The following is a 22,283-nucleotide window of genomic DNA, read 5'->3' on the forward strand; positions in this document are numbered from 1 at the left end:
CCACCCCCGGCAGGCTGGTATGTTGGATTTTTTTTTTTTGCCTGCTCTGGTTTCTGCAACTTCCTTTCTGAAAATGCAAATTGGGTGGGGAGCTGTCATAGGTCGAAAGGGCTCTTCTGGCTGTTGCAGATCCCTCCCTCTGGGAGGGGCAAAAGAGGAGCAAAAATGCTGCATGCTGGGTGTCTTGCAGCTCTCCCCCCTCCCACCCCTGGCACATCATCCCATGTTTATGGACAATATACCTAATTTACTCCTGTTTGATCATGCACACTCCTGTGGCTCTCTGATCTACTATTGGACTACTCCTTCTTTGAATTAGGTCTAATGGCAATTGGGGGTGCCTCTCTGATGCTGTGTATAAAATCGGCTTTAAGGAAAAACTTCCTAACTGTTAGAGCCATATGACAATGGAACCAATGACCTAGGGAGGTAGTGGGCTCTCCAACATTGGAGGCATTCAAGAGGCAGCTGGACAGCCATCTGTTGGGAATGCTTTGATTTGGATTCCTGCATTGAGCAGGGGGTTGGACTGGATGGCCTTATAGGCCCCTTCCAACTCCACTGTTCTATGATTCCTTGCCTCTTGCTAAACTCGCTGGTTGAGGTAGGGGAGCAGATGGTTTGAAGTGCAGTTCCCACACTTGCCAGCAGAGGGGTCCATTCATCCATGAATTAAAAAAGCAAACAAACCCAGCTACCCTCTGGTGTTAAGACTTGCAGGTGTATCCTGTTCTCTAAGAAAATAAAATATTTTCATGGGAAAGTTTCTTTTTGCACTCTCCCTCCCTCCCCTCTACTTGTTCATTCCTATTTATTTTGTTTCTCTCTCTGGGAGGATCCATTCTCTGTAGGCTGGAATCTGAGGCGAATAGCCACCCCACCCCCCGCCACCCCAAATACCATAGCAAGATGAGGCTTCTTTATAGGGCAAAAAATGAAACTAAAATGCAAGGGGTTTACTTTAATCTGTTTCCTTCATTGGCTTTCACCTCTTCAACCTGCCAAAGTCCTCGGCTTGAAGCATGACCCTTTCTTGCCTCCCTTTTAAATCCATTTCTTACTCGATGACTTGCACTCCCCAAGAATGTCACACACGGAAAGTGCTTCTGAGTACATAGCAGTCATCAGTGGATCTTTTTTATGCATGGACAAGAGGGGTCCATATGCCAGATGCAGTGGAATAGATGTGATTGTTGGCGCATGTGATGATCTGCATAGGGCAAAACATGTTGGGAAGCCCACTTAATGTATGTGTGCAATGCCTTTTGCAGTGACTGGGAAAGCCAGCACACTGCAGGGTTGTGGTTGATGCGTGTGGGTGCATTGCACCCCCTTAGTGAAAGAGTTCCATTTATAGCACATTACCTAAATGGGCATTTGTGTGTGGTCTGGGGGTGTCTTTGGAGAAGGTCTGCCTTGCAGAAACATTGAAACCTCTTCAAAGGCCCTGTGGAGGTGGCTGAGTCCATGAATGCTGATAACTCTGCATACCAGTTGGTGGCTGGCAAATGCGAGAGACTGATGGCTTCATCTTCTGCTTGTGGGATTCCCAAAGGCTGTTCTGGTTGGCTGTTGGGCACAAAAAATGTCCCGTCTTCTGCCAACCTGTTGCCTTTCCAGATGTCTTGGACTACATCAGTTCCAGCCAGCGCAGCTGTATCAGCTGGGGCTGATGGGAGTTGTAGTCCCAAGACATCTGGAGGGTGTCAGGCTGGTGTGACCCAGCTGGGCTCTTGTGGGGGAGAAGCCTGTTGGCTGGTGATCTGCCCCAATCAAACCTGCTCCTCTTTGCTTTGCTTCTTCCTGCCTTGTGCTCTTGGTCATGCTGTCGGGTGACGGCCTGCGGGCAGGTGGACAGAATGTTGTGAGCTGGCTTGGATGTCGTAAGAGTGTCAAAAGTGTGTGGGGCAGAGTAAGCAAAAGTTCCCGGGCAATGGAGGGGGCGTTTCTAAGAGTGGATGGATGGGAGTAGCAGAGGCAGCGTGGGTGAGTGTGAGCAAATGCTGTTGCGATGCACTTCGGTCCTGCATGTGGGATGGGTTTGTTCTCCCTTTGCTTTTGGAGGCAGTACCAGTTGCTAGAAACCGCAAAAGGGAAGAATGCGGATGAGCTCATGCCCCATGTGTGAGCTTCCCATAGGCATCTGGTTGGCACACTCAGGGGGGTAGTTGTCCAGGCTGTCGGGGGGTCTTAGACCCTTCCTTTTTTGGGAGCAGGGTCCCTGTGTCTCCAGCATCCTGTGAGCCAATTGGCATGAAAGAGCAGTATCTTAGCCACTGAGAAGAATCTTCTAATATGCTTCCTTGACCTTTCCTGCTGATTGGAGCCAATCAGAGTGAAAGGAGGCGAGTCGGCCACTGAGAAGACTTTTCTCAGTAGCTAACACTCTCCCCTTTCATACTTATTGGCTCCTAGAGATGTCTGTTGCAGCTGGCCTCTTACTTAATTTTTTTAAGGCACGATTTTGCTTTGAGATGAAGGCTCTGGGGTTAAATTAGAGCAGACTTCCCCAGCATTGGGGTTCCCGCATGTTGCTAGACTATAGTCCCCATCATTTCTGACCATTGGCCTTGCTGGCTGGGGCTGGTGGGACTTGCAGTCCAGCAACATCTGGGGATCCAAAGGGTGGGAAAAGCAGAGCTAGAGGCCTCCTGGGAGGACAAGGTTGATTTTTGAGGAAGGCATTGAAGGGAGGGACTGAGGTAGTTCAAGGCATGGGGGAGTGGGCCAAATAGTGAAGGCAGGAGGTTTTTTGGGGTAATGGCTATATAAAATTCCTCGGGCAGAACAGGTCTTCATTGCTGCTTGGGGGCAGGTTGCATCTTGTGCTGTGAAGTTTTGCCAAAGCGGCTTGGGCGGTTTGTTGTGTTGAAAAGCTTTTTAACGTGGCTCTTGTCTCCCAGAAGAGGTTTTGTTAAGAAATGAGCAAGCTGTGAAGATGCTTGAAATTTTCCTCCCAGTCTGTTCTGGCTACAGCTGCTTGGAACACGTTGCATGGAAATGTCCCTTGGAACCTGGTGGCAATTGGGTGGATGGTCTGGCCAAACATCTGTCACGGTTGACTCTTATGACTTGGTTCCCAGCGTTAGCAACTGGGGAAGTCGCCCTTTGTGTGAATCAACTTGCAAGGCTGTGACCGTCTTGAAGATTCAGTGTCAACTGGCCCGCGACAGGCTTGGCTGGGTCAAAAGATGCCTTGTGGGTTTGGATCATAGCTTTGTCAATAATTGCCCTGCAATAGAGCTAAAAAACGGCAGTGCTGAGTTTCTGCAGCATCCTTTCCTTGCAATTGGCTGAGCTTCCGTGATGTCATGGCATGTGCAAAGCCCTTGGACTGAAATCCAGAGTGGATTCACTGCCCCACTGACATTGGAGCCATGAGCCTCCACTGATGTGGGACAATACTGGAATTAGTTGACTCTTACTGTCATTGGCTTGGCTCCACCTACTGTTTGGACTCCTTGCCTTCTGCTTCATGAGTCCCAATGGGCACCAGTGACCACTGTCTCCTCATCTGTCGCTGCTGCGTTATTCCTGTGCCTGCTGTGTTCCCATGTTGCTGCTGCTGCTGGTTTGTCGGTCGTTGCTGCGGCTGGGTAACGTCTGTCGCTTGCCGGGACTGCGACTGGCCGTTGCTGGGTGGTCCGCCCGCTCCTGTTTCTGTCGCCGCGGCAGATCAGGCCCTTGTTGCTGCCCCTGCTAGGAGCTTCACCCTGCATTGCAGCCTGTGCCCCGTGGCGGTGGCAGCTTTGTTCCTTGCTACTTCTGGCGTTTTTGCGGCTGTGTTTATGTTTTTCCATCATCGCTGCTGCGATTGTTGCTTCCTGTTGGTGGCCTATGTCTTTTGTCACCACTGCCATCTGACTGTTTAGGAGAGATCCCGGAGCCTGCTCCTACGCGCACAGAGTGCGGGATTGCGTTGGTGTGTTGATCTGGTTGAGATGAATGGCTATCATAACCCGGTTCCTGTTTTAAATTGGTGTATGTATGGATGTATAGTTGTATGAATGTGTGAATGTGTATGGACTGAATTGTATTGATTTAGTTAATTAATTTAATTTGATGTAATTTAATTAGTTTAATTAATTAATTAATTGGGTTAATTACTTTATTTTAAATTAGTAAATACTGCTGCTATAGGGTACGGAGGCGGGTCTCCAGACTAATTTTATTAGGGTGGGTGGCCTGCTGATAAGCAGATAGGGATTGAGGCATGTGCAAGCCGGAGAGGGAGGTGGGGGGCCAAGTTATAGGAAGTTTGGGCGGCAGGCGCTGGAAGGGTGCTGCTAGCAGACCACGCCGGAATAGGGGAACACGGGACAGATGCATTATATCCATCCCATGTTCCGGGTCTGCTCAGAACCAGACGGAAACTGGGGGACGCAAGGTTCCTACCGACCTTCGACTGCTGTTATGTAATGCCAGGTCTGTGGCTCAGAAAACCTCGCTCATCCATGATATGATCTTGGATGGGCGCGCAGACCTGGCATGTATTACGGAGACTTGGCTGGACGAAGCCTCTGCTCCAATTCTAGAGGCCATGTGTCCGCCAGGTTTCCGTTACGCACAGCAGCTGAGGGTGGGAAGGCAGGGAGGGGGTGTGGCAGTCATCTATCGAGAGTCCTTGGTTTTTGCCAGACCTCCCCTCCATAGGACTCAATTTGTTGATTGTATGTACTGGAGGTTGGGCCCGAAGGGCAGTTTAGGGATCTTGCTGGTGTACCGCCCACCCCGCTGCACGGCAGATTCCCTGGCCGAGGTGCTGGAGGTGGTCTTGGCTGTACGGGCATTGTCCCCAGAGCTGTTAGTTCTGGGTGACTTTAACTTGCATGCCGAGGCCGCTCTCACTGGAGCCCCTCGGGATTTCCTGGAAACCATGGCTTCCTGGGAACTGTACCTAAGTAATACTGGGCCCACCCATGTAGCCGGTCATGCTCTCGACCTAGTATTTGTCCTGGGAGAGGAGAGAAGTGGTCTGAAGTTGGGAGTGATTCTTGCCACTCCTGTGTCATGGTCAGACCACTACCTGGTAAATATGGACTTCTCGTTGCCATGCCCCCTCCGCAGGGGTGAAGGACCTATTAAAATGGTCCGCCCCAGACGCCTGATGGATCCGGATGGATTCCTGACTGCGCTTGGGGAATTGGAACCTGCTGAAGGTCGCCTGGTCGAAACCCTGGTGAAGGAGTGGAACGTGGGGATCATCAGGGCATTAGACCGGGTGGCTCCGAAACGTCCTCTCCCCCTGAATAGAACTCAGCTAGCACCATGGTATACACCGCGGTTGCGTAGTCTGAGACAGGAGGTGAGATGACTAGAGCGCCGGTGGCGGAAATCCCGCTCCGAAGATGTCCGGACACAGGTTAGAGCAGCAGTAGCTGCCTACCAAGTGGCAATAAAGGTAGGAAAGAAGGCTTTCTTTGCTGCCTCTATTGCGTCTGCGGAGTGCTGTCCCAGGAGGCTGTTCCAGGTGGTCCGAAGCCTGGTCGGTCCAGTTGCTCAGGAACCCTTGGAACAGTCAAAGGCCTTCTGTGACTTATTAGCAAAACACTTCGCCGATAAAATCGAACACTTACGGAGCTCGATCCCGTGCGCCGTGGACACAGTGGATGAACCAGAGTTGGCCAGTTGCATGCCGGTAAATTGGGATCGGTTTCGGCTTCTCCCTTCTGAGGAAGTGGACAAGGTGCTTTCATCTGTGAAGCCAACCACTTGTCTTACTGATCCTTGCCCTTCGTGGCTCCTTGTGAGCTGCAGAGAGAAATTGGGCGAGGGGATCAAAGCGGTGGTAAACGCATCCTTGAAATAGGGCGTGATGCCATCAGCCTTCAAGGAGGCAATTGTAAAGCCCATCTTAAAGAAGCCCTCCTTGGATCCCCAAGTATTCGATAACTTCCGCCCAATTTCGAATCTACCTTTTCTGGGCAAGGTCATTGAGCCAGTGGTGGCCAACCAGTTGTCAGCACACTTGGATGAAACGGATTATTTGGATCCATACCAATCGGGTTTCAGGACTGGTCACGGAACTGAAACAGCCTTGGTCGCTCTGGTAGATGATTTGAGGAGGGCATTAGATAGGGGAGAATCCACCTTTCTTGTCCCCTCGATCTCTCAGCGGCTTTTGATACTGTCGACCACAGTATCCTTCTGCTTCGCCTGGAGGGATTGGGAATTGGAGGCACTGTATTACAGTGGTTCCATTCCTTTCTCTCCGACAGGTACCAACAGGTAGCGTTGGGGGAGGAGGTATCAGACCCTTGGCCTCTCAATTGTGGTGTGCCACAGGGCTCTATCCTCTCCCCCATGCCATTTAACATCTATATGAAGCCGCAGGGGGCAATCATCAGGAGATTTGGGCTGCAGTGTCATCAATATGCGGATGACACTCAGCTCTATCTCTCGTTTAAATCTTCACCGGAGTTGGCTGTGGAGACCTTGTCCAAGTGCCTGGAATCCGTGAGTGGATGGATGGGAAGGAACAAGCTGAAGTTGAACCCTGATAAGACCGAGGTACTACTTGTGGGGGACAAGAGAAGGTTGGACGACATTGACCTGAAGTTCAACGGGGTGAGTCTACCCCTAAAGGACCAGGTCCGCAGCCTTGGGGTTGTGCTTGATTCCAGGCTGTCCATGGAGGCTCAGATTTCGGCAGTGAGCCGGGCAGCCTGGTACCAACTACACCTCATACGAAGGCTGCAACCCTACCTTCCTGTTCACCAGCTCCCACTAGTGGTACACGCCCTGGTCACCTCTCATTTGGACTACTGTAATGCGCTCTACGTGGGGTTACCCTTGAAAACGGTCCGGAAATTACAACTGATACAAAATGCGGCGGCTTGACTACTTACGAATAGTCGCCGCCGAGATCACATCACACCAGTGTTGTTCGACCTACACTGGCTACCAGTTGTTTTCCGAGCCCAATTCAAGGTGTTGGTATTGACCTTTAAATCCCTACACAGTTTCGGCCCAGTTTATCTCACGGAGCGCCTTCAACGCCACCAATTATGCCGCCCGACAAGATCGGCCACACAGGGCCTTCTCTCAATCCCACCAACAAAAACAGCCAGATTGGTGGGTACTAGAGAGAGGGCATTCTCAGTGGCGGCCCCCACTCTTTGGAACTCCCTCCCACAAGATCTCCGGCACGCCTCTTCCCTAAATGTGTTTCGGAAAGCCTTAAAGACCTGGCTCTTTCAGCAGGCCTTCGGGGTATCTGGGGAGGGTTAATTGTTATAACTGTAATGCCTCCTGCCCAGTTTTAATATTGTTGCTGCAGATGTATTGTTTTTATATTGTATTATTATATTTTATCAATTGTATTCTAACAAATTTGTAAGTCGCCTAGAGTGGCCATCGGCCAGATAGGCGACGAAGAAATTAAATTTATTATTATTTATTATTATTATTATTATCTCCGTCCATTCATTCTGCTGCAAGGAGCATCTGGAGGTTACAGCTCTCCCAATTTTATGTGGTTGATCTGCGGAGGAGCTGCAGAGCCTCTTCCTCAGGAAAAACTTCCTAACTATTAGAGTGGTACGACAATGGAACCAATGACCTAGAGAGGTGGTGGGCTCTCCAATGCTGGAGGCCTTCAAGAGGCAGCTGGACAGCCACCTGTTGGGAATGCTTTAAGTTGGATTCCTGCATTGTGCAGGGGGTTGGACTGGATGGCCTTATAGGCCCCTTCCAACTCTACTGTTCTATGATTCTCCATCGTGGCAGCCTCTCTGGGCCTGTTTAAGGGTTGGAAGAGTTGGCTTTCCATATGGTGTGTGCAGGTTTAATAATGGCGTTGGTTGTCTGTGAGCAAGGAATTGGCAAAACCATTCTCCTGCACACATCTGGACTCTTAATCTTCAGAACTTAACTAGGCTCCCACCAGAGGTGGTGATGGCTACTCGCTTAGGCCTGCTGCGGTAGAGTTCTTCTGTGGAATGGTTGGACTATGTCACTAGTACTGTGTCCTGTTTTCTGAATGTGTTCCTGTTTTGAAAAAAGCCTTCCTAATTTGTAGAGGAACTGTCCCAACATGCTCTAGCTTACCCTGCTGTCCTATCTTGCTGCAGTGTGTGTTGTAACTGCGGGGAATGTTTTCTGTTCCCTGTATTTTCTTTTTAAGAAATGGCACATCCTGTTCTACTGTCATGGCCTGCATAGACACCATATGTTTAAAGCGCATGATGTCTTGCAAAGAATCCTGGGAACTGTAGCTTGTTAAAGGTGCTGGGAATGGTAAATCTGTGAGGGGTAAACTATAGTTCCCAAGATACTTTGAAGGAAGTCACGTGCTTTGAATCTGTGCTGTGTACACAGCCTTATTCATCCACATTGATCTCTTTTGAAAGGGGATTAGACAAATACATACAGGAATCTATTAAGGGGTATTAAGACCAGGAGAGGTCAATGGAGCCTCCATTGTTATGGGAATTATATCTTTGCTTGATTCTGGTGGAAAAGGAAAATTGTCGTCTTCATTATACCTTGATATGTCCGATTCTAACTCCTAGTTAGAAAGAGGACACTGGGCTGAGATGGATCTTCACTCTGGTCCAGCAGAACAATTGCATATATTCTGTAGGACGCAGCAATCTGACATTGTGCCTGAAGATGAATAATATCCCTTGTTGCTGATAGACATGCACAAACTGAAAGAATGCTGTGGCTGTTAGTCTACTGCTAATATCCCAAGAGGTGCATCAGGAGTGACAGGGCTGCATCCAACATTAGACACATTCTTATTAAACCCATTGAAATTAATGGACATGGCTAACTTACGTTCACTAATTTCAATGGGTCAAGGACTGCCTCTCCCTATATGTAACAGCCCAGACTTTGTGCATGGCATTGGAGGTTCTTTGTGTACCCCCTTCGAAGGAGGTGCAGAGAATGGCAACACAAGAACAGGCCTTCTCAGTGGTGGCCCCCTGTTTGTGGAACGCTTTCCTCCAGGAGGCATGCCTGGCGCCATCACTATCCATCTTTAGGCACCAGGCAAAAACATTTCTCCCAGGCGTTTCCTTCTTAAATTTGGAAGGCTTTTGGGGGGGCTTCTGTTGTGTAGCCTTCCTAAGAAGGGTGCTTCATCTCCATGTGTACTACTTTGTTTTTAACTTTTCTTATCTTTTAGTTTGGGGCAGAATCTAGAGCCCTGTTCAGCAGAATAAGCAGAAAGGTTACCAATGAACCAGGAAAGGCATCTTGGGATCTGTTGTGGAAATATATATATATGTATATATATGCAGAGATACTCAGTGGTCTGAGCTGTGTGCGCCAGTGTGTGTATCTACCTAAGTAGCAGGCTTTTACCCTGCATTTAGATCACTGAGACTTAAAACTTGGTAAAATAAGAAAAGCTACATGAAAGTCATACCTAGTTCTAACTAAGTTGGAGGCGCAATGCCCAGACGTTGGTATTGCCCTCATGGCTCAGGAGAGAGAGCAAAGTCAAACATGTCTCCTCTCTCCTCGGACAGTCGAAGAAGAAAGACAAAGGAAGGAGGGTCAGGTCAGCTTCCCTGAGCATATCAGTTTACAACGGAAGGAAGCTAGGTAGAGAAGAGCACAGTTAAAGGTAGGCAATTCTAGCAAGCTGGAGGGCCCTCACTCTATCTTCCATCTGGAAAACAAACGAAAGAACCCAAATGGGAGTTGCTCTTGCCCCACTTCCAACAGGATCCTGGTGGATAGCTTAATGAAAACGTTGACCGAGCATATGGCTGCTCTGAAAAAGCTGCTTTTCCCTATTGAGGATCATCAGGAAAGAGGCTGCATATAAAATGTACCAATCTGTGAGGTCGCCACATTTGGAAGGCTGTGAATGATTTTGGCTGCTGCACCTCAGAAGGATGTTGCAGAAGTGGGACAGCTTGGAGAAGGGCTGTAGCTCAGTGGTAGAGCATCTGCCTTGAATGCAGAAGGTCCCCGGTTCAATCTCCAATGGCATCTCCAGGGAGGGCTGGGAAGGACCCCAGTCTGAAACTCTGGAGAGCTTCTTCTGGTTAGGGTAGACCTGGGGTGGGGAACCTCTGGCCCTCCAGAGCAGCTCCAAGCATTCTGGACCGTTGGCCATGGTGGCTGGAGCTGATGGCAGCTGGAGTCCAAGAATGTCTGGAGGGCTGCAGGTTCCCTATCTCTGGTGCAGACAGTATTGAGGTCAGTGGACCAGCGGTGTGATTCTGTATAAGGCAGCTTTCCAGGTTCATGTGATACGAGTGCGGGATGTTCTTTCTGTGTGTGCCGGTAGGTGGAGAGGTGCATATAAAGAGGGAGGTGGCTTTGACCTTTTTTTGAAGACAGACGGTGAATAAGGGTGGGCGTCGATTCTGGCCTGCAATCTCCCCGATAAAGGCTAAAGTGAGTGGAACAGGTGATGTGTGTTTGTGGTGTGGGCGCATGGCAGTTCAGAAGGCCATAATGCAGGAGCATCTGCCACAGCCTCCTACGTGGCCTGCAGTAGCAGCTGGTGCAACGTGCTGAATGCCGTTTTCCCAGCGAGGCTTGTCGGCATGCAAACTTTCACTAAGTCTCTGTCTGCTTGTGCCGGCTGCGCATCTTTCCCACTTTAGGTTGTGTTGGGAAGCGGAGTGACCTTGCCTGCTTTCAGTGTGGCCACTGAAGACCCTGCCAGAGAGATCCTGGGCTACTCTAGAAGGTCTATCAGGGCCTACCGGTAGATTAGTGGGTGATCTGCATTCAATCGGCAAGGTTTTCTGGCTCTTAATGGTTTAGCACTAGCGACAAAGCTACTTTCTCCCCACCTAAATTAGACTGCTGAAATGAAGAAAGTGAATGAGAAGCGAACTTTAATGTGAAAAGCCTGAGTTCAGTGCTGGTACTGAAAACAAAGCCTTAGCTTTGGAAATGTGCTTGAAGCACCTTGTTGCTTAATTCTTCCTATACTAGGGTTGCCAGGTTCCTGGCCTGAGACTGCTCATGTATCTTTAGGAGAAGAGAAAGTCAGCCAAGTGCAGGTGGTCTTGCTACACTGTAATGAGAAAAACCACAAGGTGGAATTCTCCCTTCCCCCTGCACAACTTTTAAAGATATAGAAGACCTCTTGGTTGCAAGCTCCAGCTCCAAGAGGTCTTCTGTATCTTTAAACGTGCAGGGGGAAGGGAGAATTGCACCTTGTGGTTTTTCTCATTACAGTGTTGCAAGAACACCTGCCCTTGGCTGACTTTCTCTTCTCCTAAAGATACAGGATCAGTCTCAGGCCAGGAACTTGGCAACCCTATCCTATACGTCTCTTGCCTGACTCCCATTGGTAGATCTTGGGGTTCCAGAAATAAACAAAGTAGACTTGAGAGGGCTGAAGTCTTCCCGCCTCCCCCCTTAGAGCACAATCCTGCCTTGCTTAATTTTGTCCTGCAAATGCCAGAACTTGCCTTAAACCAGGTCAGTTCACATGGTAGGTGGTGAACCTCTTGTCTGGCAGGGGGGGACTTGCATAGCTGAAGTTCCTCAGTTTTTTTTTTAACCCTTCTCTGCAAGCAATGACAACAGAAGATTTATGTAACACTAAAGTGGGCAATGAGGACATTGAACTTGTCAAGGGTTATCAATACACAGTCATTAACCAAAATGGAGACAGGAGCCAAGAAATCAGAAGAAGGCTAGGACTGGGGAGGGCAGCTATGAGAGAACTGGATGTATCACTGAACACTAAATTTAGGATAATTCAGACCATGGTATTCCTGATCTCTATGTATGGATGTGGACAGTGAAAAAAGTGGATAAGAGAAAAAACTCATTTGAAATGTGATGTTGGAGGAGAGCTTTGCGGATACCATGGACTGCGAAAAAGACCAATAATTGGGTGTTAGAACAAATTAAACTAGAACTGTCGCTAGAAGCTAAAATGATGAAACTGAGGTTCTCATACTTTGGACACATCATGAGAAGACATGATTCACTAGAAAAGACAATCATGCTGGGAAAAACAGAAGGGAGTAGAAAAAGAGGAAGGCCAAACAAGAGATGGATTGATTCCATAAAGGAAGCCACAGACCTGAACTTACAAGATCTGAACAGGGCAGTTCACGACAGATGCTCTTGGAAGTCACTGATTCATAGGGTTGCCATAAGTCGTAATTGACTTGAAGGCACATAACAACTGCAAGCAACATTTTCACACCAGAGAGAGCAAAATCTACCCTACCTTCCCCTCCCTGATGCGTTTTCTCTGTGGAGGGATTTTTGTGTAAGCATGGACAATTGTCATGTGAGCCCCCACTTGTCCGACTAAGCGATATGGCCGACAGTTGATGCTACAGAGAGCCAAGTGTGACCTAATGCAGAAGACTTGTGCTTGAACCTTCTGATGTCTCTCGCCTCCCCCCCCCCAGTTGAAAGAGCTGCTTTGGATTGAAGTTGCGATGCTGAAGAATGGCAGGGTAAAAATGACTCAGAAGTGCCACGACCACCTGAAGTTTAGTTGGTAGCTAGGAAGAGCAGGATTTTCTCCAGTGGCCCCCTTTTTGGTGGAGTTCTAGCTTGGTATTGTCCAGTCTGACTGGCGACCACACTGCTTTCCGGGATCTCAGACCAAGTTGCATGTCCCCCGGCTAGTTGACCTTCTTAAAATGGAGATGGCAGGGCTTGAACCTGGAACCTTCTGCATGCAAAGTGTGTGCTCTGTCACAGAATTAATGGGTTAAAAGAACACAGGAAGCTACCTTCTGCTGAGTTAGATCCACTGTTCCATCCAGCCCAGTATTGTCTGCACTGACTGGCAGCAGCTCGCCATGGTTTCAGACGGGGAGTCTCTCCCGGCCCTCTCTGGAGATACCAGTCATTTAACCTGGGACCTTCTACATGCAAGGCTCTACCACTGAGCTGTGGCCCTTCTCAAGAAGAGAAGGCAGCTACATAAAAGAGGACAGTTACAAAAACCAGTTCTGGTCCTTAGCAAGTTGTAGGAAGAGGGGAAATGTCTTGCTTTTGCGCCGCTAACTTTGTTCGGAGATAGAAAACATGATCTGCTGGGTGTAACCTCAAAGTAAGATCAGCCCAGAACCTTCCGAGCCACTGGTAATTAGAGGCTTTGCCTTACTACAGATCCTTCCAACTTCCATCTCTTGTAGCTGCCAAGAAAATCTTTGTGAAAGAAATACAGCTGTCTTAGACTCGGCCAGACCATTGGCCTATCTAGCTCGGCGTTGACACTGACTGTCAGCAGCTGTCCTGGATTTCAGGCAGGGGACATTCCCAGCCATACCTGGAGATGCCGAGGATTCATCCTGAGGCATCCTGCGTGCAAAGCCAGGTGCTCTTCCTCTGAGCTTCAGCCCTTCTTAACCATGAGATTTAATGGGAGGTGCAACAGCTTTTTAGGGGGTCATCTGTACTTGCACAGGATTCCTTAGGTGAGAGGAACAACTGTGGACTGCTCAGTCGATCTAAGATGCCACTAGCATAGCAATCTGTGGGTAAATATTCCTGTCTTAGAGCTCTCTGCTGTTTTAAGGCAAACTTCCCTGTTTGTTCCACGGCATTCTGTTCAATGGAACGCCTTCAGCTGCCTCGTAGTTTGGCGATTAATGTTGTTGTTCTTCAGTCGAATTGCCAGCAGCCGCGTTAAACAGATGCCCCTTTGGCAAAATGGCCCGCCGGAGCCACCGCTGCTCTGCTTCACGGTCTGCCGAAGGAATCGAGACAGCTGGGGCTAATCTCTCTCTCCAGCCCCAACGTTTTGCTTGTATTTCAAGCAAAGAATTTTTGGCCTTTCCAAATGTGTGGCCTATCCTGGAATCAGAGCGGCAGGACAAATCTTTCATGGTTGCCTGTTAATGGGATGGTGTCAGACTGAAGCTATGCTGCTTGTCTGGCAGCTTGGTTGTTGGCAACCGGGAAGGCGGGTGGTGGGCGGGGGGGGGTGAGGTAGCAGGCAGTGTCAGGTGGGCCCATTTAGTGTGGGCGAATGACTTATTTATTCCCTGGGTAGGTTGATGGGCCTAAATAGGATCTTCTCTAAGTGATGCGCAAACCGGGGTTTTAAATCCTCTTACACATTCATCTGCCAAAAACAGTTGTGTGGTTTTTAGGGAGAATTATCATATAAGGATGGATGGATTTTGTGGTATAGGAATGGATGACTCTTGTCAATTTCAGCTCTTCATTTTTCCAGTCTTGGGGCATACTGAACTTTTATTTTTCAGTTTGATTCCCTTTTTTTTTTTTTTAAGGACAATTGTATGCCTTTTGGGGTGCATTTTTCTGCATACACATTTGTGCACGGTTTTTGCAAAGCATTTTGTGTGCATGATTTTCACTTGTGCACATTTTTGTATGCACGTCACTCAAAAGATGCCGCCTTGTACAGAGTCCTCGGTTGAAGGACTGCATCAGAAAATTCAGAAGTGTGGATTTTGAAGGACACCTTTGTTCCACTTTGTTAAGTTAAGTTTTACTGTTGGGTTCTTAAATTTTAATTTTTTAATGTTCAATGTATTTTATCTTGTACGTCGCCCAGAGTGGCTGGTCAACCAGCCAGATGGGCGACTAATAAATATAATAATAATAATAATAATAATTTGTTCTGTTGATTTGGGAAGTACAAGCTAGATAGGCTCATGTAAGTGTGAACAAATGAGTGTCTTCCCTGTTTCCTGTGATCCTATTAGGAGGCTGTACAAATTGAACACATGTCTAGATGTGAATTGAATTTTAACACCACTTTACTTAAGAAGCCTCCTTATACCCCCTTGCACAGTATTGTCTATGCTGACTGCTGCAGCTGTCAGGAAGAGGGTGCCTATCTGATCTGGACGCCCCAAGGATTTAAACCCTGAACTTTCCGCATGCAAAGCAGGTGCTCTGCTGTTGAACCAAGGACCTTCTACCAGAATTAATGGCTGTAGGAATGGTAGTATGGTGAGGGTGTTGAATTTAGAACTATAGTTCCCAGGCTTTCCTAAACAGAATGACTAAACAGAGGTTGGATGTATTGCTTTGGTCTCATGGCTATCGGGTAGGAGCAGCTTTAAGTTGCTTTATGGGACAGTTTTCACTCTATGGGAAGCTATCAGTGGACAGGACTCTTCTGCCTTGAACAGCTGAACTTGAGGATATAGGCTTGTTTGCAAGATACTGAACATGGGTACAAGCTGTCTACATCTTTGCAAGTGTTTGTGTGAAAGAGCGTACACTTGTTCATTTGTACAACTCTACTATTGTGTACAGAGTCTCTGCTTGTTGAACATCATGTGAATAACTGTACTAAAGACCTTCCTTTTTCAACAAGCCTTTTAAGTAGAGACTTCATACCAGTCTGTGTCTGTGTTGGAATTGCTTTTTGAGATGTTTTTAAAGGTTTTTTAATATATTTTTCTTTTAATATATTTTAAAGTCCGTTTTTAAGATGTTTTCAGTGTTTTGTTTGCCGGCCTGGGCTCCTCCTGGGAGGAAGGGCGGGATATACATTTAATAATAATCATACAAGTGCAGAGCTTGGAAAAGTTACTTTTTTTGAACTACAACTCCCATCAGCCCAATCCAGTGGCCATGCTGGCTGGGGCTGATGGGAGTTATAGTTCAAAAAAGTAACTTTTCCAAGCTCTGCACAAGTGTACAGCTCTGTGGAACGGGTACTTCCACAAGTGTCCCATGATGTTTGTTCTGCACTTCCAAGGAATCAATCCTTGCATGCGTGGCAGCCTCCGCACTTTGGAACTCCTGTGCACTGATATTAGGCCTTTGCTGTACTGTAAAAATGTTTTTGTTTAAGCAAGCTTACCTAGACAAGTGCATCTGACACATACTTTAGTTTTATGTATATTTTTAAAGTGGCTGATCTTATCACTAATTTTCATGTATAGTTTATGTAAATCATTTGGTGGGTTTGATATTTAGAAATCCTGTTAAGTAAAAATAAATAAAAGTTTTGTGTATGCAGATCATACACACATGGAATGTACTATATGCAAGAAGGATCTTGGAATAAAATATCTGTGTACACAGTTCATGCACACTTGGAATGTACCATGTCAACGCTCCTGTTCTTCATTCTCAGCACAGTGACAGATGATACATTGATCAAGTAGTAGTACAGCTTGTCACTCTGCACTGTCCTCCTCCTGAGCCATGGTGTCCACTCATAAGGCCATAAGAAGAGTCCGGCTGCTGGGTCGAACAAGGGCCCATCTCGTCCATCATCCTGCCCAAGCTGTTGCTGATCAGAGGCCTCTGGGAAGCCCGTAGGCAGGAATGCAGATTCAGCTGACAGCTCAGTTAGCTTCTGTATGAGGAATGGTGGGGTGCCATCTTGTAATTCACCACGGGCAGCAAAATGTCCAGATATCCCTGTAGGCATGCCAGTTAGTGGGCCTTGATGGTGCCACATCTGGCCTGTGTTTAACTATCTTGTCCCTTCCTCTGATTGTACATTAGAGACCTGGATGGGTATTTGGGGCATCCGACGATCTGACACCAACACACAGTCATGCTTTGAAAGTGTGTGGTATACCTACCCTTCAAAGCTACCTTAGTTGGAAGAGGTTGTGAGAATTGCCTTCGCTTCTGGAGCTAGTGCTAAATGGTGTGACAAAGGCTGCATACACACCATACACTTAAAGCTCATCATTTCTGCCAAAGAATCCTGGGAGCTGTGTAGCTTACCACTCCCAGAGTCACAATTCACAGCACCCTTAACAAACTACAGTTCCCAGGATTCTTTGGGGGAAAGTCATGGGGAGGGTAATGAGCAGGGTACCACAAGGCTCAACCCTGGGCCCAGTGCTCTGCATATTTATTAATGACTTGGATGAGGAGGTGCAGGGAATGTTTATTAAATTTGCAGATGATACATAATTGGGAGGGACCAGAGCTTGGAAAAGTTACTTTTTTGAACTACAACTCCCATCAGCCCAATCCAGTGGCCATACTGGCTGGGGCTGATGGGAGTTGTAGTTCAAAAAAGTAACTTTTCCAAGCTCTGGATACCTTGGAAGACAGAAACAAAATCCAAAGGGATCTTGATAGGCGGGAGCATCGAGCTGAAAACAACAGAATGAAATTTAACAGGGATAAGTACAAACTTCTACACCTAGGAAAAAGAAACCAAATGCACAGTTAAAAGTTGGGATACTTGGCTCAGCAATGCTACATGCAAGAAGGATCTTGGAATTGTTGTTGACCAGAAGCTGAACGTGTAATATGGCTTCAAAAAAAGGCAAATGCTATTTTAGGCTGTATTAACAGAAGTATAGCTTCCAAACAGCGTGAAGTACTAGTTCCCCTCAATTCAGCACTGGCTAGGCCTCATCTGGAGTACTGCATCCAGTTCTGGACACCGCACTTTGAGAAGGATGCAGACAAACTGGAACGGGTTCATAGGAGGGCAATAAGGATGATCAGGGGACTGGAAAGAATGCCTAGTGAGGGGAGACTGACAGAACTGGGCATGTTTAGCTTTGAGAAGACTGAGGGGAGATAAAAATAGAACTGTTCTAGTACTTGAAAAGTTGCCCTACAGAGGAGGGCCAGGATCTCATCTTGATCATCCTAGACTGCAGGACAAGGAATAAAGGGCTTAAGTAGCTGGAAACCAGATTTTGGCTGAACATCAGGAAAAACATCCTGTTGGAGCAATACAACAATGGAACCAATGATCTAGGGAGGTGGTGGGCTCTCCAATACGGGAGGCCTTCAAGAGGCAGCTGGACAGCCATCTGTTGGGTATGCTTTAAGTTGGATTCCTCCATAGACCCCTTCCAATTCTACTATTCTGTGTGCTTTCAGTGTGCTATAAATGTCTAGTGTTTATGGAGCCTTGCCTTCTTTCCCTGCACCCCAATTGGCTGTTGCGCCCAAAGTGGTAAGCTAATGCAGCAAGAAAGTTTCCCCTTCAAAAATGAACCATGCAGTTTTGCATCAACAAGCCAGTTGTCCTGATGGCTTAGCCAACTCTTGGCAATATGCTTGAACCACAGTATCCATAATACACGGTAATTTGCACAACTGTTATGCTTGACTGGTTATGGATTTCCTTGCTTTTGTGAGCTTTGAGCTGATGTCTGTATTAGCAGTATTTCATTCTTAAGGTTTTTTTTTTACTCCAAGTCTGTATTCTTTGGGTTGGAGAATGGTATGATAGTGGATAGTACAATGGGGCTGGGAGACCTTTTCAGCCTGCTGACTTCTGCCGCTGCTCTATTCTGCATGCAAAATGGAAGGAATCCCATATTTTGACATACTTTTCATCTTGGGTTTCCAAATGCACAAGGTGAACTGTATTTTATTAGATACTTTGGGTTGGGTCCAACCCGTAAGTGCACCTTGATTCTGAAAGCAAAGCTTGCTACTTGGTTGTCCTGTCCATAAGTGGCTCAAGTCCAATAAGTCCTACAGCTCCATTCTCTTTTACCCCGGCTGCCTCCACCCAGCATGATGTCATGCCATGATATCAATGCAGGCAGAAGTTGGTGTTTTGGAAGCCGGTGGAGCCACTCCAGTTGCTGCTGAAACCTGACTGTGTCCTGCTGCAAGGTTATGTTGCATGGTGCAATTGTCACAATATGGGCAGGGAAACCTTGGGCCCTGTATAGAGATTTGGCTTGTCTGTACCATGGAGCTCATTGTATTAGGTCAGGGGTATCCTGTCTGAGCAACCCTCTGGGGACCACGAGCCAGTGGTGGGCAGGACCAGAAGCAAAAGTGGGTGGAGCAATAGATGTAAATCTTACCTTTGTCCAGTTCACTAGTTTTTTTCCATGCATGCACACCTTTCCCTATCCAGGCAATCAGGAAGCATTGTCAGAGTTAAAGGACTCATTTCAGCTAGGCAAAAACGCTTGAGGAGGGTGCAGAACAGAAGTGATTAGGGGTGTGGTCTAGAGAGAGGGGGTGTGGCCTGGGGGATTGTTGAGAGGGCTGCAGAGCCACATTTGGAAGGACAGCCAAAGACTGGAGTGCAATCAGGCTGACAGCTGTTTGCATGCTCTGTAAAAAGAGTAAAATAAAGCATAGTAAGTCCATAAGACAAGGGCCAGGAGTGGAGTCAACCTCTGATGCAACAGCACATGTTGCTTGCTGCAGCCACTTTCCACAAAAGAGCTTCCAGCTCCCTGAAGCTGCGTTTGCCAACCTGGTGCCCCCCCCCCGAGGTTTGGAAACCACAGCGCCTATTGGCCCCAATCTAAGGCGTTGTAATCCAAAGCATTTGAAGGGCCCCAGTCTGGCAAAGGCTGCCGTGGAAGAAAATACCCCATGGTGAAATGGAGGTAGCAGCAGAGCTCATGTGTTCTGAACTGGCTCAGATAGGTGGAAATACTGGCTTATGTGAGTGGCTTCTTCATGCAAGTTATAAGACGTATATTCTTCTGGCACAGCCTCTTCCTCCCTTCCCTGCCAACCCTGATGCACAATGGTCAGGGATCCTGGGAGTTGTCATCCAAAACATCTAGAGGGCACCAGCTTGGCAAAGGTTGTTTTTGCTTTCTGTTATATACCAATTGGTAGGAATGTGCGAGGTGATCCCCTTCTTCCTCCAATTTACCACATGTGCTCTTAGATGTCCTTGCTTTTCAGAACCACCTGTGTCCAAAGGATGCACAGCCCATAAGGGCTTCTGAATGTGAGCTTGCAGCACCCAATGGCTCTCTTCGGATGTAAGTATCTGATGTAAGGGTTTGGGCTTAATTGTCCATACATAATTGTCTATGATATTGGAGAAAACTGAGTCTGTTAGATTACCATGATGTCCCTACTTAATGACTTCACCCCAGTGCACAATAATTCACACACTACAGTCAAAAACTGAGGTTTTTATCCAGAGCCAGTCCTGCACAAAGCAGACCCAATGGGCATGATGAACTTAGGTTCATTAATTTCAGCAGGACTAGCATTCGTTGCAGTATCTGCATGTACACAATTGTTGATCTGTAAGAATAAATACGTGTACACTCTATGCACGTAGAGGCTTGTACTTGTGTTCAGTGTGACATGTGGACAGCCTTTTTTAAAAAAACAACATGTGGTGGGGCCAAGTGCTGGATCCAGGGAGCCAGCATCTTGGATGAAATCACATAAAACTGCTTGGGACAGTGATTCAAGCAAACTTGATGCAGAGTTTTGTGTGAGGTCAGATCTCTTTGGAAGGCCATTCCTTGACGTTCTGTTGCTGATGCTGCTTGATGATCAGCTGTAATGTTTAAGAACATAAGAAGAACCTGCGGGATCCGGCCAGTGGCCCATCTAGTCTAGCATCCTCGCAGTCGCCAACCACATGCCTCTTCTGAGAAGCCCACAAAGAGGACCTCTCCCCTCCTGCGGTTTCCTGCAACTGGCGTTCAGAATCCTACTACCATTGACCGTGGAGGCACAGCATATTTACCAGGGTTAGTAGTTTTTGATAGCCTCATCCTCTGTGTATTTGTCTATTCGAGAGCCGTCCAAGTTGGTGGCCATCACTGCCTCTGTGGAAGCAAATTCCATAGCGGTGCTTTGAGCCATGATTGACGGCTGGAGGAAAATTCTTTCATAAGAAACTCCTGGCAGTAGGATCACATATTCATTTACTTCCAGCGCTGTTTTGGGCAAAGATAGTTCCCCCCCTTCCTTTCCCTAGAAGGAAAGTCAAGCGAATAAGCACCCAAAAGGTCACTGCTCCTAATCTAAATAAATTCTTAAGATTGAGAGTTCCAAGTTCAGAGCTATTTCCTAGGGTTTCCAAACCAGGTTGGCACTCATCACGGCCTCCTCTGAGAGCGACTTCCAGAGTTTCACTATGAGCTGTGTGAAGAAATACTTTCTTTTGTCTGTCCTGAATCTTCCAACATTCAGCTTCACTGGATGCCCACGAGTTCTAGCGTTATGAGACAGGGAGAAATTTTTTTCTCTGTCCGCTTTCTCCATGCCATGAATGACTTCTTACACCTGTATCTGGCTTAAGACCTCGCAGTGAGTGGGGATCAGAGGCAACAGCCTCCCAGTTCTGTCTCCAGTGTTTGTGGAATGGGGTGGAGAGTGGGACCAGACGCACATCTGCAATGAAGCGAAGGCTCTGGCCCCCTGGCTGTGTGCAAAGACGCGCAAGGCAAGGTTGATGATTAACTTAACCTTATAAACGCTGCTGACAGCAATGAGACTGAAGGGGTAGGGGGAAAGCATGCACACCCCCACGGTGCCCCCTCTTACCGGAACCCTTTTCTGTTTAATCATTAAAGGGCATGTGCTTTATCTCTTATTTTAACATTTCCTGTGAGCAGGTAATTGAATTGGCATTGGAGGCTGAGCATCCAGGGTTTTTGGGGGGTGGGAGAGAGGAAATGAACTGCAACACAAACCAGACGTTGTCAGGAAATACTTTGTGTGTGTGATTTGTCACAGGAACATCGGAAACTGCCATATATTGTGGTTCAGACAATTGGACATCTAGCTCCGTGTTGTCTGTGTTGACCAGAGCTGGCTCTCCAAGGTTTCAGACAGCCTAGCTGGAGATGCTGAGGACTGAACCTGGGGCCGGTTGCATCTCTGCCACTGTGCTGCAGCCTGGTCTCAGTCATATTGCAGAGGGACATGCACAAACCCTGGGCTAGCATTAGGGTTGTCAGGTTCCTGGCCTGAGACTGATCCTGTATCTTTAGGAGAAGAGAAAGTCAGCCAAGTGCAGGTGTTTTTGCAAACCTGTAATGGGAAAAACCACAAGGTGGAATTCTCCCTTCCCCCTGCACAACTTTTAAAAATACAGAAGTCCTCTTCGTTGCCAGGCCCAGTCTCCAAGAGGTCTTTTGTATCTTTAAAAGTTGTGCAGGAGGAAGGAACAATTCCACCTTGTGGTTTTTCCCATTACAATGTTACAAGAACACCTGCACTTGGCTGACTTGCTCTTCTCCTAAAGATACAGGATCAGTCTCAGGCCCTGAACCTGGCAACCCTAGCTGGCATGACCTGTTGCCAGCCAAGCCACGTATTTTGGCCCACCAGATGCTTGGCATGTCCCACCCTGTTCGGATGGCTTTAAAAGAGCCTGATATCTCATGAATTTGTCTAATCCTATCGGTGGCTACAAGCTAGTGATGTCCAGGCTCTGCCTCCATCATTGGAGGCAGCCTGCTTCTGAATACCAGCTGTTGGAAACCACAGGAGGGAAGAGCGCTCTTGCACCCAGTTCCTGCTTGTGGGCTTCTCATCTGGCTGGCCACTGTGGGAACAGGATGCTGGACTGGATGGGCCTTGGCCTGATTCGGCAAGTTTGGCACATGTTCTTTCATTCATGAAAAGATGAGCAAGCCCCGATCTTGGTTTTAGATCTTGTCTGTTACTTAGTAAGCCTTCTTTTT

The 22,283-nt window shown here is 47.6% G+C and overlaps 1 protein-coding gene across 2 annotated transcripts in view; it reads left to right on the forward strand.

The window, feature by feature from the left end:
• WNT9A (Wnt family member 9A) overlaps positions 1 to 22,283 on the forward strand; it is a 76,709-nt gene that overhangs the window by 3,250 nt on the left and 51,176 nt on the right. The window contains exon 2 of one of the 2 annotated variants that reach the window (XM_061586889.1): positions 19,531 to 19,610. The exons of the other annotated variant lie outside the window; for it this stretch is intronic. Coding sequence (XP_061442873.1) covers positions 19,609 to 19,610 — 2 coding nt within the window. The 5' untranslated portion in view covers positions 19,531 to 19,608. The remainder of the gene's footprint in view (positions 1 to 19,530; positions 19,611 to 22,283) is intronic. 2 annotated transcript variants of the gene reach the window in all.

Source organism: Rhineura floridana, chromosome 10 (assembly GCF_030035675.1).
Source record: "Rhineura floridana isolate rRhiFlo1 chromosome 10, rRhiFlo1.hap2, whole genome shotgun sequence".
Taxonomy (NCBI): domain Eukaryota; kingdom Metazoa; phylum Chordata; class Lepidosauria; order Squamata; family Rhineuridae; genus Rhineura; species Rhineura floridana.